Source organism: Epinephelus moara, chromosome 14 (genome assembly GCF_006386435.1).
Source record: "Epinephelus moara isolate mb chromosome 14, YSFRI_EMoa_1.0, whole genome shotgun sequence".
Lineage (NCBI taxonomy): Eukaryota > Metazoa > Chordata > Actinopteri > Perciformes > Serranidae > Epinephelus > Epinephelus moara.
The window spans coordinates 24625508-24642159 of record NC_065519.1 but is presented as its reverse complement, the minus strand read 5'-3'; the positions used below and the strand labels follow the sequence as shown (position 1 = coordinate 24642159).

Here is a 16652-nt window from a genome sequence, read left to right as displayed (position 1 = left end):
TTAAACAATAGTGTAATGTTAACAATAAAGAATTAGCGCCCCATTACGTCCTTAACGTAAAGTTCCATAGGTTAGGTTTAGGTAGGTTAAGTTACTGTGGTCAAGACATACCTTAAAATTACTCTAAGTTCACTTAGAGTTTGGACATGTGTGCTGTGAACAGGAAAGATCATTGTGGCCACCATCAACTCTCATCCCGTTCTTTTTATTCTAATTCTTGATCGAGAGTGAGACGTTGAAAGTCTTTATTTCATTGCTGTAAAACAATGAATAATAATAAAGACAGGAAAGAGTGTTTTTCTTCATACAGTCTGTTTTATTGAAACAGAAAAACATGATTGCACAAGAGTCCACAGTATTCATTTGGCCCAGATTTACCCAGATTCCACATGTGAGCTAGTTTGGTCTCATCCAGTACTATCATGCTTCACACTCATACACAGAACAGTACAGCAACAGTGCCAATAATAGTAACAACACACCTAAAGGACAGGATAAGACAGGCAGGCAACAACAAGGGAGACACTGAACTTCCGGCACTTCAGGGATGAGTAGCTGAAATCACAGTTGCACATGATGAATGTCAATAAATGCATGTGTTCAAACTTATCATTACTGTCTTGAACATGAATAAATACTATAAATATAAAGTAAAATCTTCCAATTCCACCAATTTGCAAACTTTAAACACATTTACATACACCGATCAAACATCCACAACACACATATCAACAACATGCGAGACCAACAAAAAAAAATCCAAAAATAGTGGAAAAAAAGGCACCGGTTTTAAAAACCCTTAAACACATACACACAAACAGTAAAGTGATAAAACTGTATCAATTCAAATAGAGTGTCTGCATAAAGTGACTGATTGCATTTCTTCAGTGCAGCCATGTCCTTTCTGATCAGGCTGCGTTTAAATTCCTTCTTTATAAAAAAATAGTGATGTTTCCTTAGTAACCTGGCGTCTAAAGAAATATTGCCTAAAATTTGTTTTATATTTCTGACATTTAGTTCTGCTTTATTTTAAATATACTTTATTTTTATTGTATTTTATGTCCTTCTGTAGGGTTATACCATGTTTTTGGATGTGAATATGAAATATATAAATTGAAAAGATTGCTGGTATTACAGAGGCCCTGAGAGGCAGGAGAAAAACATCAAAACAAAACAAACAAACAACAACAAAAAAAACAGGTAGAAACTTAGACAGTGAAATAATTAACTTTTATCTGAAAGTATACCATGTCTGTTACGTGGCAGAGGTTATTGTTTGGTACCAAAGTAGTATTTTATATGTTTTTTAACTGATTTTTGAGTCACACATTCACTACCGTAATGCATCCTGAATAAAATTTCATGATTTCCCCTCAATTTAGCACAATAAATATTCAAGCAAATTTATTAAAATAAATTTTAACTTGTTTAAAACTGTATGATTTAACAGGCTATAACCAGATATAATGGTTTCCAACAATGTATAAAAAATATTTGGATCACTAAGTGTCCCAACATGCTGATTTCGTAACTGTTCATGGCCTGTGTTTTGTTTTTTGATTTTGTTATGTTTTTGATTAAGTTTTGTTTTTGTTTTTTAGCCATGATGCACCACAAAGAACATGAGACAAAAGATGGCTGCAAGGTAAGATTATTTGTCATATTTCAATGTTGTTAACTGTGAAGTTTATCCTTATGCATCCCTATTTCCACACCATAGTTGAACATTACCGTAATATGTAATATATCATGTTCTCTAAAAGTTATTAATTTATTTAATCTACTGTATATAAGTCTTTTAGCTGAGTTATCATGGCTTAAATTGAAGAGTGAAATTGGATAGGAAAAACAATATGTGTATACAATGATCTGTAATTTTTGTTTGGAGTTGTATCATGTTCATGAGAATCACCCATCAATGCTTTTAGTCTTATTTAGAATGTAGGGTCGTCATGCATTTCAGCCTCCTGTGGCTGAAATGAGTATTACAACAACAAACACTGATCTTGAGGATCCTGACCAAAAAAAAAAAAAAAATCACATGCCAAAACGTATCTTTTCATCTGTTTTCCAGATGAACAAAACCCAACTTGGAAAACTGATTCTGGCAAACATTTTTTCCCAACCTGTTTCACACATGGAAAAAAAAATTAAGAAACTTATGAAGATCGTCCTGGAAAAATGTTTCTTTCACCTGCTCTTGAATGAGAACACAGGAGATAAAACAGTTTAGATCACATTTAAAAATGGATCACCCGAATGTTTTTTCTGACTTGCCTCTCAGGGCTCCCGTATAAATGTCTTCGGCCTACTGCTAATGAAAGTCTTAAACACAAGCGGCATTGAGTGCCACTTTTTAATAAGGCGATCTTTATAAAGGGTTTATAAATTGTGACTTAAGGCTTTATTAATGGTTCAAGAATGATTTATTAACGATTTACAGAACATTTAAAGCCATTTCTAAGAACAAATTTGGGGTTTGGTCTAAATCCTCTGCAGCCCTTTTCCTCGGTCCAATCAGTCAAAGATATTTCCTACCCAAACATTGTTCTGAATGGCTTATAACTAATCTATAAAGCTGTAAATGGTTTATTAATGATTCATAAAGCATTTGTTACAACTTATAAACAGTTTATAAAGGGTTAATTAGAGCCCTCATTAGAGAGTTATACCTCTTTGTAAACTAATAATAACTGTTAATGAAAGAAATCATTTGATTAATGTTTTAATAACATAACATTGCTTTATAATCACACTATTATATAATATACTAGTCATATTGCATCAGCTGGGTTTTATTACATTCTAAACCCATTTTTGGGACATTTTCTGTCATAGTTTTAAACACAGTTATATCATCGTCAGCTGCATCGTCAGGGATGTTCAGGCTACTTGGGTGCTGAAGAAGTCTCTTTGTCATTAAATCCTGTCTTGATAACTCTTTGAGCTATTCCATAGGGCACGTGACATGCTACTGTCCCCATTTCTGCTGCCCCCTCCACGTGAAACATCTGGTCGTCGAAGAAAATGTGCGGCCTGATCTTCTCAAGCATGGGGCCCTTGGGTGCCCCTGCCAGAAAGAGAGCCTCGTCGATCTCCAGACCCCATGAGCGCAGAGTTTTTAAGGCTCTGGTACCAGAGCTGGCTGCGCTGCGAGCCGTCACCAAGTAGGTCCGGATGGGGCAGTCCATACGCTGGCCTTTGCCGTAAAACTTCTTCTGCAGCTTTCCTAAAGCCTCCAGGAAACCTTTCAGTGGCCCCTGCAGAGAGAAGAAGGATTACATTAAGACCACTGTCTCCATTCGGTAGTTTCTATATTTATATGTGGCTCATTACTCATGAAAATCTACGACATTGTTAGAATCTGGGCCAAAGGTTAAAGCTCATAACAAACTGTGCTGTGTTTACCAGCCACTTTATTGTAACTTGGGTCTTACTTTGATAGTATTGGCCACCATTTCTATCTGTATAATAACACTGCAATAGCTAAGTTAGTGTCTGAGATCTGGAAATTGGGTGGCATCACAAAAAAAAAAAAAATTAACAAGGCAAGAAAATATTTAAATCAAACCTCCAGATTAGCTACATTTATTTGCAGGAGGAAGTGCAAATAGTTAAAATTCTGAATACTACTATGTGTATACTGTACATGGTCCAGGGGCTTGTTCTCATGCGCCTTCTCGTGCTCAAAGAATTTGTCCAGTCCATGGGCCTTGTAAATGCGCTCCGACTCATCAGAGAAGAGGACGGCGTCACCATCAAAGGCGACACGCAGCTGAGTCTCCGACACTTCTGTCATCTTCTCTGGGGTGAACATGGTGGCTGCTGCTATACCTGAATGTGTTGTTGAGAAGCAGGTGTGGTAAAATATGTCTAACATAGCCCTTAGTGTAGTATTACAGCTTGTCAGGAATATGTACCTTCTTCCAGAGCTTCTCGAACCTTGACTGGATCAGCAGACAGGTACAGGTTCGTGTGGTAGGCCTTCAGGTAGCCTATGGGACTGTTTCCCCCTGTCATACAGAAGCGCTCGATGAACAAATCTGCAGAGAGGAGACATCGACAGATCAGTGAATCAGGGAAGTGAAGGGAAAAAGCCTGAGATTTTTCCCCATGGTTTGACTAATTCAGTGGGCGCTGGGTGTTGGACTGCCAAACCCCTGCAAGCGGTCAGGACTTCAGATCCCCAACTCCCACCACATATCCCCAGGGGTCATACTATGGTGCGGACCATGAGAAAGATCCCACCATAAAACGTAAAATGAGTGGGAGTCTGTCAACACTTCACAAAGGGAAAAACAAAATAGCTTCAGCCGAACAGTGAAGCAAGAAAGGGCAATAGATTCGTATAGCCACTTCCTTTTTTATCTTCCTCTCGCTGAGTCAGCTGAGAATTCTATGATGTCTTGAGTGGACTTCATGTGAATACTTGCATGTCTGTGTGACCTGGAGAGGGACACTGGGTCATGAGGTCAATCACAGTGTGAGAATAGAGATGACCGGCTGTGCAGAGCAGCTAAAGAATACACAGGGCAACAGCACATTGCTAGTGTCACCCTCAGTGTGTTTGTGTCAGTACATTGACTTGTGCTAGGTCTTGTGCTATTTGAGGAGATCACCCAATGAAAACCAAAGCTTTTTATGAAGAGGTTATTTTGGTGGATGATGATGATGAACTTGACCTAAAATACCTGCAAACTGCCAAAGTATATCATATATTGACTAGCGGTGTTGCATCCACACATACAGTATGCTTATCTAGTTCAGTTTACAGTTAACGATCTCAAAAAGGATAAAAAGGGCAACCCCGCTGGCCTTTAAGAAACCATCTCAGCAGCACAGACTTGAAACTGTACTGATTATTAACTGACACTTCAGAATTAAACTGACTGGACTTTCCAACTTCCTTCCCAGAAAATGTATTTATTTATCTTATCATTTTTATTTATTTATTTTATTCTGTAATTAATCAAAGTAAAGGCTGACCAGAAGTACAAGTTCTTTTCATCAGACACAACTTGCTGTTTAATCCAAATTCCTTATTAGTAATTGATATGCATGTACTTGTATCTTTGGGAATCAATTTCCATTGCTAACTTTCCATGCTAACTTTGTAAAGGTGTATAAGTTGTGATCAATGGCTTTATTAATGGATGTCTGTGGTAAAATGTTCCAAATTTAAGGTTTCCACTTCACAGCTTGTCTAAAACTCACTAATTAACATGTCAAGAAATAGTCTGCCACATAATTGTAGCATGTCATTTTTTGACTCCACTTTTTGACCTGTGGACGGAGCCAGGCTGGCTCCATGTTTCCAGCCTTTGCGCGAAGTTAACTGTATGATGGCTTCATATTTAGGCTACTGTACAGGCATGAGACTGGTATCAGTTTTGCACATAGCAATGTCATCTGCAATAATGTCTGCACTTTGTCAGTTGTACGGTGTAGTGTATGGCGTAGTTTTGCAGGCTGCCTATTTAAAAAACCTGAGTCCAATAAACACCGACCTTCTCCCAGGAGAACGGTGCTTGTGTCCTGTAAGATTATAAAGCCAAACCCTGTTCTTTTTCCCTAAACCTAACCATGTGTTTTTGTTGCCCAAACCCAACCACGTGTGTTAGTTGGTGGAGGAAATAAAAACATCATCTCACATTGTTGTACTGATGTAGTGTGTTAATTTGAAAAAGACAGTATGTAAACAATAAATTTCCTGGTAAAACAGAAGTGTATTTTGAAAGAAGACAATGCATGTAACAGGCATAACTTGACACAGCGTCCCACAATGTCAACAACCAACACACCCAGGATACCTTCCACGTCAAATCTGGATGTGGAAGGTCCATGACCAAATGTCGATATGTGACAAGGTCGGGGTGAGAATGTGTTGGATCAGTGGTCTGCAGTGTTTAAAGTCAGTTACTAGTATTAGCTCAGCTTGCCTAGAACCTCGACTAAGGTGGTACCAAAATAGTCCCAAGTACCATTTACAACTTTTGCTATAAGAAAACCAAAAATGAGCTAACTGACTTGAGTCAAGCCGTGTTGCACCATGCAGTGGAAATACAGTAAGAGCCCGGGGTCGGCGTTACAGATTTGTCATTGTGCCCCCCCTCCACTGATCCACAAGCAGGGCGAGCCTTGGTGCCAAACTTTGTATTTTAATAATTACTTTAAATTTATCATATTGACCATGAAATCATCTTTGGTAAATGAAAAGAAAAATGAAAAAAAAAACAAAAAAAACACACATTTGTTGGTTACATTGGCATCACATCTGGGGATGTATGCTCATTGGTCCAATGCCTGACCTATGACTACTGATTTGGTTTGATGTCAAGAGAGAGCGCGATCAGTTAGCAAGACGGCGCAAACATTTTTCACAGTCAGAGCTAGCTATTATCACATTGAAATAACAACTCGAACGGAGAATGGATATAAGAAAGTGGGTACACGGTGCTGCCTCTTCAAGGCCTCCTCAAGCTCCATCTACTGAAGAGGGAGCAAATGTGCCTGGCCCATGCACCGCTGCCTATCTAGCTAGCAAGCTAGCTAGCAATGTACCTGCAAGCATAAGTGCTACCTGTGGAATAGCACCCATGGATGAACTCAGGACCGACCAGCCCAACCAAATTGTTTTACAGCAGTACCCTGCCAGCATTTTCAGCGGAAGGAAGCGTTCATTTGTCCCTGCTTGGTATCATAACTGAGGCTTCAATACAGCATCAAAGCCGATGCAGCATTTTGTTTTTGTTGTTGGCAATTTAGAACTCATAAATACACTGAGCAGTGTGGTGACTGAGGCTACAGTGGAGGTGGTAGGGGACTCCTATTACACTTTGAAAGTAGATGGGACCCGTGACCCTGCAGGATGTGAGAATATATCGATTGTCATCAGATTTTTAAATGAGTCATATTAGGTCACAGAACGTCTGCTAACCATAGCAACCGCTGTCAAAGGTGACGCACAGACATTAACAGACACTGTTTTGGTGGAGCTAAATGGAGCTGGACTGGACACATCAAAGATTCTTAGCCAGATATTTGATGGAGCTGCTCTGATGTCTGGTAAACATGTTGGTGTCCAGAACCTCGGTCGTGACATACCTTATGTACACTGTCTGAACCACCAGCTACACTTGGTGGTAGCACACACTGTCTGCAGAGACAGCTGTGGTGGATTTTTTTCATGTGTGTAATGCCCTTTACAAATTCTGCAAGAAGCTGACAGTTGCTGCGCACTATAAAGGTGGGCACCTTCAACGTCCACTGGAACAGAGATGGACAGGACTTGCTACTGTGTCAGTCATCCGGAAATCCTTCAGGGACCTGACTGATACTGTACCAGCCTTTAGCACAGAGGTACAGATGGAGGCTGTGGGCCTGCTGTGCGAAATGACCAAGCCCAGCTTCTTTTTCATTGCTAACTTGGTGCACACAGTTCTTGCCCTGCCGGATCCACCAAACAAGCTTCTTCAGAGAGAGGACGCTGACTTGATGACAGGATTAAGTATCCTGGCTAGTTCAACATCCTGTGTGCGCGGAAACTCCGCTGAGAAGAGGAGCTAAATAAAGTGTGGGATGCGCTTCACTGAGACCCACGATTTCCAAACTGAGATGCAAATTGGCAGCTTATATGGATGAGTATGTCGTTGTGAGAACCACAGGACACAGGGATGATGATGACAAAACAGAACTGAAGAGACTGTACTACAGCACTATTGATTCAGTACTTGGAGATATGGACCACAGATTCAGTGCGTGCAACTCGGAGTTGGCCCGTGCACTTGTTGCATTGAGAGAAAAGTGAAAGTGACACATTTCCGGGTTGTGAAGGCTTTGAAACACATTATAGACTTGACACGATCACCTGTTGTTGAGATGGAGTACGAGGTTGCTAAACAATTTTTCATCTCGCAAAAACAATCGCAGCCAGTCGAGGGGGAGTGGACTGTACAGCACATCATCTCCAAGTACCATCGCATCTCACTGCAATGCCCAGTGTACTGACTGCTGTCAAACATGCTTTAACATTTGGAGCCTCCACAGCCATGTGTGAGAACTCATTCTCCACCCTCAGACCACAGACACGTAATGCTCCACAAAAGAAAAGCCCACTTGGTTCAGCTTGCGTTTGACAGGGACTTAACCAGAAAGTGTACAACTGAGTGGAAGGACACTGTTCTTAGGAGGTTCAGCACCAACAGTCTCCGCTTGCAACTCTTCTGAAGGTAAGACATGCATTTAATTCACTTCTTGGCGCCAGCCTTGGCTTTCATTAGTACGCAAAATGTGGAATGTTTGGGTGAGTCTGGAGATTCATCGTCTCAAACGATATTGTAATGACGCGTATAGTGGATTATGTGTGTGTTGTATGAGACAGAGATGCAAAGGGTGACGGAGGGAAAAAGAGCAAGAGGCATGGCTTGCACGTTGACCTTTTTTGCAGTTTGGATGCGCAGTACACTGTGTGGGAGTGTGCATTAAAAAGAGCGACTTTGCAGAATGTTTTGTAATTGGAGCAGGTTTGGTGTGTTGGTTGTTCATGGCAAACTCATATAAAGAAGAATTTACATCATATATTGAGTTTTTGAATGGCTGTTTGTGCCGCTGCTGGTTACCCTATACCCCCATTAGATCTGTTCTGCTGCTGACTCTGTAAGCGCCACCTGTGTGGTGTAAAAATGTTCAACTTTGGCAACCCCAAGTGGTGCTATCAAAAATTACACATTTGCAACTAATAAGAGAAAAGCAATATGGGACTACACAAAATTTCACTTGAGCTGTCACATTTTCTACAAACAAAATATTAGGTCACTGTCATGGATATAAAAATGTGCACTAATTGTAAAAGAAAAAAAAAACATTTTGAAAATGCACATTAATTTGATTCCTTTAACGTGTTAAAAGATGTGTTGAAGAACAATTTTCAATGTTTGTCTCTCTAAGCTGAATTATCACTTCATCTCTGTAATCCATTGTTTCAGTATAGAGATGTTTTCATTGCACAGCACTTCTGGGTTTTTCCTGTAGGGGAGGGGGAGTGTGTTGCATCATTATACTTCGAACTTGAAGCCAGCAGCATCATGTCTGCTTCATTTCTCTTTACCTCGCCTTTCAGGTAAGAACAGTGGTTATAATATGTTTACTAACTGTGTACACATATTTTCTGCGTTACAAGGAACGCACTGGTGGTTAAATATCTGTGTCAAAAGTAATTTAAGCAAGGTAATTTAGTTAGCTGAAACAATGATTTATACTCGTGTGGTAGACCCTATGCCGTAGCCTATGCACGTGGCCTACGCCAATGTGAGCATTTATACCAATGTGAGCATTTATACTTGTGCGGTGGTGTGTCTGTGTCACTCTCCAGTTACACCTCCAAAACACTAGTCGGTGGTGGGGTTTCTATGAAGTGGAGTAAAGAGGCATTGATTCAAAACACACATTTAACATGACTTAATAGAGACATTTTCAAACACAAGTACACAAATCAGCTTCACTATAACTCGCAGCATTCACAGATAAACACTTGTCCTTCTCTGGACACATTTTCCCCACAAATGCAACATGCTAACGTTATTAGCACAAGCCTATGGAATCTTACATTGTATAAATTAGCCTAGCAGCCGGCGATCTTCTCTTCTCATATAAATCCAGGGACGACAGCAACATTTAACAAAGGTAACGGTACATAATTTGGCTCCATTACAACTCACAAGGTTCACCGACCAAACAACTGTCATACTAAACATGTTTCCAAACAAATTCAACATGCTATCGTTATTAGCACACGCCTATGGCATTTTACATTGTATAAATTAACCTAGCAATTAGCAGAGATTTCCTCTGCTCATATGAAGCCAGGATAAATCACACACAAGACTTAAAATGCAATTTTTGTGGAGGCATTACTGTCTTTACAATTCAGTGTTTTTTATCTGTGAAATAAAAGCAAATAAAAGCTTTATTTCCACTGAGGGAAATGGTTTAAGCTTACAAAAATGGATGGAATCAATGGAACTGTCTTGTACCGTCCCCATTTTTGGTCCCCCCTCTGCTGGGGTACCTAGCACACAGATCTGGTACTAAAAGGTGGAGCTGTGAACACTGCAGTCTGTTGATTGGTCAATAGCGGACGGTCACTCTGCTCAGGGCTGAGTTGTTGCTGGTTTTGAAGCTCATGTAACCACTGTTCATACTGTGGCAAGTTTTACAATAGTAAACTATACCTATAAAAATAAAGGATATTTTGCTGCCTCTCGCAGCAGCTGTATTCTTAGAAAAAAAAAAAAAAACTCAGTTCACTGGGCCGACTGCCGGCAACTTTTATGATGGAACATTTACTTGGAATGTTACTCAATGCATGAGTTGATGGTGTGAATCCATCAGCACACCTTAAATTTCAATACGACAATCTGGATCTTCAAGCGCTTAAAATATCTGTATTAATTACGAACAGATGTGAACTATTCTAATCCTCACTTGGAGAAAAGAAAAGGGATCACGGAGAACGTTCCTGTGTACAACATCAACAGTAAACACTTGCTCTTACCTGAGTGAGACTAAATGCACAAACCCGCTATTTTTAAATATTCCATTGAGACAGACTCTCTTTTTGTTTTCCTTTTATAAACCCTTTTTTTTACCATCTTTGCATAACAAACATATTTACATAACAAAAGCATTTACAAAACAAAGAAGCGAGACATTATGACACAAACAACACAGAACAAACTTAAGCTGTCATATTGGTATTGGGAGGATGAAGTGAGTGAGTGAAACAGTATAAAGAGGAATTAGCCCTGAATGAACTGCAGAAACAGAGAGCAGGTGTTATGGAATGGGGTCAGGTTGTCTTTTCGGTTTGCTGTGAGCTTTTCTGTCAACAGATTAAGCCGTTGGTTTATTGATAATTTCGTTGCGTCTTTCCAGTTGAGTAATGTGTTTTTTTTGGCCAAAGTTATCGCTATTATGAAAGTCTTTAGATGTTATGGGATTGTGAGTGAGGAGGGATCACCTAGAAGAGTGATGGAGGGGGAGAGAGGAATGCTGCGGTCGGGGATCTTGTACCGCTCTCCCATAACCTCCAACAAAAACTGTTCAACAGGTGTGCAGAGCCAGAATGCATGGAAGTGGTTGTCTATGCAGAGGGATAGTGTGTGCAGGTGTTGTTATCAGTGAAGCCCATTAGGTGCATTTTGTGGGTGGTGATAACTCTGTGAAGAACCTTGTATTTAATTAGCTGAATTTTTGAGTTGGGTGATATTGAGAATGTATTGTTACATATGGTTTGCTGGTTATGGTTACTGTCTGATTGGTATATATTCAAGTCTGATGTCCATTTGTCTATTTGGATTGAAACAGTATTGTCGATATCGAGAGAGACTCTCACTGCAGCCTGTCTTATTTCGTCCTGAAAATGTCGGTGTGCAACATCGCTCTGCTGACCATAATGAGGTGCAGACTTCCCTCTGTGTCACCAGTGATGAGGAAATACAGTGAGTGCTGGACGGAGCAGTGGAAACGCTCAGCAGACCTAGGGTCTAGGTACCATGTCTGAAGGGTTACTTTTGGTTCCAACGGTACCTTACCGAAAAGTGTTTGGTGGAAATGGGGCTATAGTCTCTGCTTCATTTCTTTCCGTCTCCCCTTACAGAGGTGTAACAACACCACCAACTAGTTTGAAAGATGTATAACCACATAAAAATTCTACATGTTGTTGCTCTAAAGAGCAAACCTAAAAGATAAAATCAGTGATGCTAGTTGAGGATATACACCAGACAAAGGAATATTTCACAGGTATGCCGTATACGTTTTCATTGTTCATGTGTATTAGTAACTCACGGTGATGATTGATGGTATTGATGAGTCTCAGACCAACGTACGCGTGGTTGTTTGTCATGAGCACAACATCAAAGAGCTCCTCGCTCTCTGGGTAAAGCTCCCTCAGCCGAGTGTTGACAGCCTCCAAAGCCTGGCAACACAACAAAACACTGATCTCAGTAAGAAAAAAAGCAATATTATATCTTTGCAATGGGGATGGAAGTGTGTGTGTGTGTGTGTGTGTGTGTGTGTGTTTGAGTGGGTTGGTGTTTCATGCTTTGTACTCATTCACCGCCTCCAGAGTCACGACCGATCACTGATGCAAAAGCGTCACTCTGCATTGGGTTTGATTTAGTGTGTGTGCAATTGTTTCTCTGACCTTGACAAAGGAGAAGGCAGGTCCGGGGCTGAAAGGCTGCGTTTCATGCTCCACCTGATACTTGATGTATTCTTCCAGGCCTTGCTGCTCGTAGATATGCTGCTCCTTCTCCATGTTGAAGAGGACTCGTGCAGAAACACCAATGGTGATGGCATTCTGTGGCTTGGGCTGGAGGGGAAGAGTTTAAAAAATGCTTCATTTACATCCAGCTTTGACTTGTTTTTCACCAATACAGTCACCCTTTAAGAATGAGAGTGCTGGTATCCAATCAGGCTCAGAGTTGTAACTGGTGCCTGCAGATATACAGTACTTTATTTATATTCTGAGCAGCAGCACAAAGATAATGGAAAAATCATTTGCTAGTTTGCAGACAGTTCCCAGTAGTAAGGAATGCTTTAATAAAGCTGGCTTTATTGCCAACAGTGGATAAACTGAGTGAGCCAATGTGACAGAATAGAAGTGATAGAGTGATATGAAATACTTTCGTCTGCAGGCCCACATACCAGACTGGCTGGTGTGGAGCTTGGGGCAACAACACAAAATACAGCACACTTTTTAACAGTGCTCGAACTATCATATTTTGACTGATAACCATGACATATTTTGAGTTTCTTCTTGCTTTGTAATACATTTTAATTGGTTATGAGAAGGCCAAACTCAAAATAGATATTACTGTAATTTCAGTAAGATTTAAAGGTCTAGTTTGTACGATTTAGTAACTTAGTCTTACTCCTGATTCATGAAATACTAACGCTCAGTCAGTAACCTGTCAGCGTCAAACATTGATACAAAGAGGCAATCTTTAGCGGTGGTATGAGATGCTCCAGGCAAGGTTCCGGGCAACGACCATAGTATAAAGAGCAAGAAAATCCACATTGGGTTGGTGGAAGGGGAGGTGGATAGGTCAAACAAACTTCTGACATTCACCTGGGAGCCTGCTGTTCATGTCCCATGAAAACCAAAAATCAATCAAGTTGTTTTAGTAACAACATAGTATGCTAGTGATGTGTCACATGACGTTATACAAGCGTACTTATTTTGATGCATGTAATGAGTAAAGTGACACGCCATCACTGAACGTTTCAAAACTGACGGAGGAGGGGCACCTAGTGTGTTATATATTGATGTGACAGGCCACTGACCAAGCTTCTTTATAGCGAGATGGGAGGGAGAATGTGTTGGATTTATTGCAACTAACTGGAACATCTCCCATGTGCCAAGCATGTAGGAGAACTACAATAGCCAATGAGAAAACACCAATGACTGTATATAAAGATGCACAATGCATCTCAGCTTCCTCCCACTGTGCAAAAATGAAGCCAAAATATCCTGGATTTGGTCAGTTGGAGCCAGCGTCTGTGCAGTAGCAATCCTTGTGGAATCATGTGCCTGTTGTTTGACCAATTGTGAGCTGGTATAGAGAAGCCCCTTTGATTGTGAACACACCAATTAGCACACACAGCTGTCAGTCATGACATCACACCCCTTTTTTTTTTTATAGCAAATAACCTCACATTTTAGAAAAACTTGAACATACCACAGCATGATAACAACCTAAAATGACAGAAACCATCTTTGGGAAAATCTAATTTGATTTTTTTTGCTATGTACTTTGATCTTTTAGTTTGGCCCATGTGCCATCTGCTGACATGAAGGGGGCAGGGTTTATGACCTTTCATGCAGCCAGCCACCAGGGGCCAATTAATATGTTTTAGCTTCACTCTGGGGGAGGTGTCATGTTGCTGATCTTTAGTATACAGCCTATGGAAAATGTGAATGGCCCTATCTAGAGCCAGTATTTGATTTGTCTGTTCTAGTCTACTGTAGAAACACATGGCAGAGTCTGTGGAATATATGTAGGTATGAACAGCCTGTTCTAAGGCAACAAAAACACAATTCTTAGCACCTGGTGCACTAATGAAAACTAATTTATGAATATTTTATTCCATTTCTGTATCCTACTCACTGGACCCTTGAAGAGGAGATGACACACAGAATAATATGACTGTGGTTCGTTTCATTTTTACCTCAGGCAATTGAACTTCATATCCCTCTATATTTTCTAGAATACTAGATTGTATTTCATATTTTCACCTGCAGGGCGCAGCTATCTTTCAACAAGCTGGTTGGAGACATTACAAGAATGGATCGTCTCTGTTGTCTCAGGGTTGTTGAGGTAGGCTTGGAAAACTTGGTACTGTAAGGCACTGTTTCGTCCTTTGGCGACTGTTTTGTTCACTGGTAACCGCTTATCTTGTTGGGGGTCGCAGGGGGGCTGGAGCCTATCCCACCTGACATTTGGCAAGAGGCTGGGTACACCCTGGACAGGTCGCCAGACTATCGCAGAGCTAACACATACAGACAACCACGCTTACATTCACACCTAAGGACAAGTTGGAGTCCCCAATTTGCCTAATCTGCATGTCTTTGGACTGTGGAAGGAAAGCTCGAGAAAACCTGCACTAACACAGGGAGAACATGCAAACTCTGCACAGAAGGGCTCCCTTGCTGTGTGGCGACAATGCTAACCACTGCACCATCGTGTTGCCTATTGCGAGTAGAGTATAGTGCACAAATGTACAGGAAGTCACGTCGCACCTAAGAGGCGGGATACACATTATATCGCCGGTATCCCAGTTGCAGCGCAAGTGTAGGCCGCAGGTCCACCCTACTTGCTGTTTCGATGGAAAAAATTAATCTTGGGATTACTTTTATGGCTATGCAGAACCAGGAGAGGAGCCATTATAAAAGTGGTGAGGAGAGAAAACAGAGTTAACTATTGATTTATGATCTAAGGGGAAGCTGACGTCATCAACCATCCTGACGTTGTAAGCCGATTCTGTTGCTGAGGAGGAAGCACCTCATTTCCGAAAAAAGAGCCAGCAAGATCTTGGTAGTGTCTCCACGATAATTCTATTATTTACACCGAGAATAGGATGAGTGCAAGAACGCAAACCAAACTGGCACCACCAGCTATCCGGTCTTATATTTGGTCTTATTAGCTCAAAAAAACACAGGCAATTGGTTTTTAACTTTGTCCATCATTCTTTGTGTCTCATCAAAACACTGAAACTCCATTTTATCAGCACTTAACTAGTCCTAAGTACCACATTGTACTCAGTGTTCCTACTGTCGTGAAAAACCATTTTCGTAACATCACCAGCTAGCTTGTTGACAGATGGCTGTTTCATCTCCACTTTAAAGACATGTTGTATCTATAAAACAGATATTTCAGCCTGAAACCTGGGGAGAAAACTTGTACAGGATGAAAACTTCCAGTACTTAAGGAGTATTAAACAAAGAGTTCACGTCCCAAACTTACAACCGAGACTACTCCCTGTATCCAGCAAGTCCTTGTAGTTGGAGTTGTGTCTGTGTTTGTGTTTTGGTGCATCCTCTCCGGGTAAGAAATCCAAACGAGTCGACAGCCTTTACAGAGAACCATGAAAATGATCTGAAACAAGAGCCCTCTGTTTTCTGAGTTTACCACTAACATAATGGAGCCTCGCTGAGCCTCTGTGTCCCATTTCACCTTACTACATCTCCACATAATTCCATCTCTCTAAGGCTTCAAAATGCAGCACTTGAACGTGATATTATTAACCCACTGCTGCTTTTACCAGGGCTGAGCTTTGATAAAGTTGAGAGGTCGCAGTGCCTGTCTTCTCTCATCGGTCATTCATCATGCCAGTGTTTGGCCACTGTGAAATAAGCTCTCAAGTGGTGAACACCAGTGTGTCTTGGCAGGCTTTAGCTAGCAAGTAAGTGCGACATAATTCAGCTCCGAAGTGATGACAGCAAGATTACATTTGACTTCATAGTTCACAAGCAATATGTGCAAAGACGCTCTTTGCTGTCAACAACGCTGATACTTTCCCAAAGCATGGAAACTACACCTGTAAATGGATGCTGCATAAGGAAGGCTGTAGGGATACTCACTGGTTTAGGTTTCCTGCTGGGGGTGGAGGGCTTCAACGCCGTCCTAGCATCTTCCCAGGGGGCCCGGCTGCTGCTGCTGGTCAAGTCCTGTCCACTTGCGGTCAGAGCGTGACCGTTGTTTAGACTCATCTTACCTCTTCGACTCACAACTCTCCTCTCTCCCTCAGGCCCACACTGAGTCCCAGTGTGTCCCCTGATAGCTCTCTTATCGAGTCTCTTCCCCTTTGGTAGGAGTTCCCAAGAAAGTCCTTACTCACTGTTCACCATTTGAATTCAGTCCTGGTGCACTCAGGAGATGAGATCTCTCTTGACTGCAGCTGCAGAGGCACTTAGCAAAATGCTTTTTCTTTTAAAAAAAAAGGAAGAGAAGAAGATGTTGCAGAGAGATGGAGAGACTCAGGAGGAGCTGTTCGTTTTCCTCTTATCTCAAGCATCACGCACTGTATTCCTTGTTCAGCCCTTCTGTGCTTGTCTTTTTCTGTTCCCCTCTCTCTGTCTCACACACACACAC

At 41.1% G+C, this 16652-nt stretch overlaps 1 protein-coding gene across 1 annotated transcript; it reads right to left on the bottom strand.

Moving 5' to 3' along the window:
* Nucleotides 1–305: 305 nt before the first annotated feature.
* On the bottom strand, nucleotides 306–16652 carry LOC126400789 (cytosolic 5'-nucleotidase 1A-like). The gene is made up of 6 exons (XM_050061735.1): nucleotides 16142–16652; nucleotides 12203–12370; nucleotides 11845–11974; nucleotides 3921–4043; nucleotides 3650–3834; nucleotides 306–3260 (listed from the first exon to the last, which is right to left on the bottom strand). Exons 1-6 carry the CDS (start codon nucleotides 16268–16270, stop codon nucleotides 2889–2891), a joined length of 1107 nt encoding a protein of 368 aa, XP_049917692.1. The 5' UTR covers nucleotides 16271–16652; the 3' UTR covers nucleotides 306–2888.

Excerpts from the sequence above, each read along its gene's own strand:
- LOC126400789 (XM_050061735.1), bottom strand. The coding sequence starts at position 16,270 with ATGAGTCTAAACAACGGTCACGCTCTGACCGCAAGTGGACAGGACTTG. Across the intron at positions 11,975-12,202 it reads CTGCCTTCTCCTTTGTCAAG|GCTTTGGAGGCTGTCAACAC; the intron begins GTCAGAGAAACA and ends TTGTGTTGCCAG. Across the intron at positions 3,261-3,649 it reads AGAACAAGCCCCTGGACCAT|GGGCCACTGAAAGGTTTCCT; the intron begins GTACAGTATACA and ends TTCTCTCTGCAG.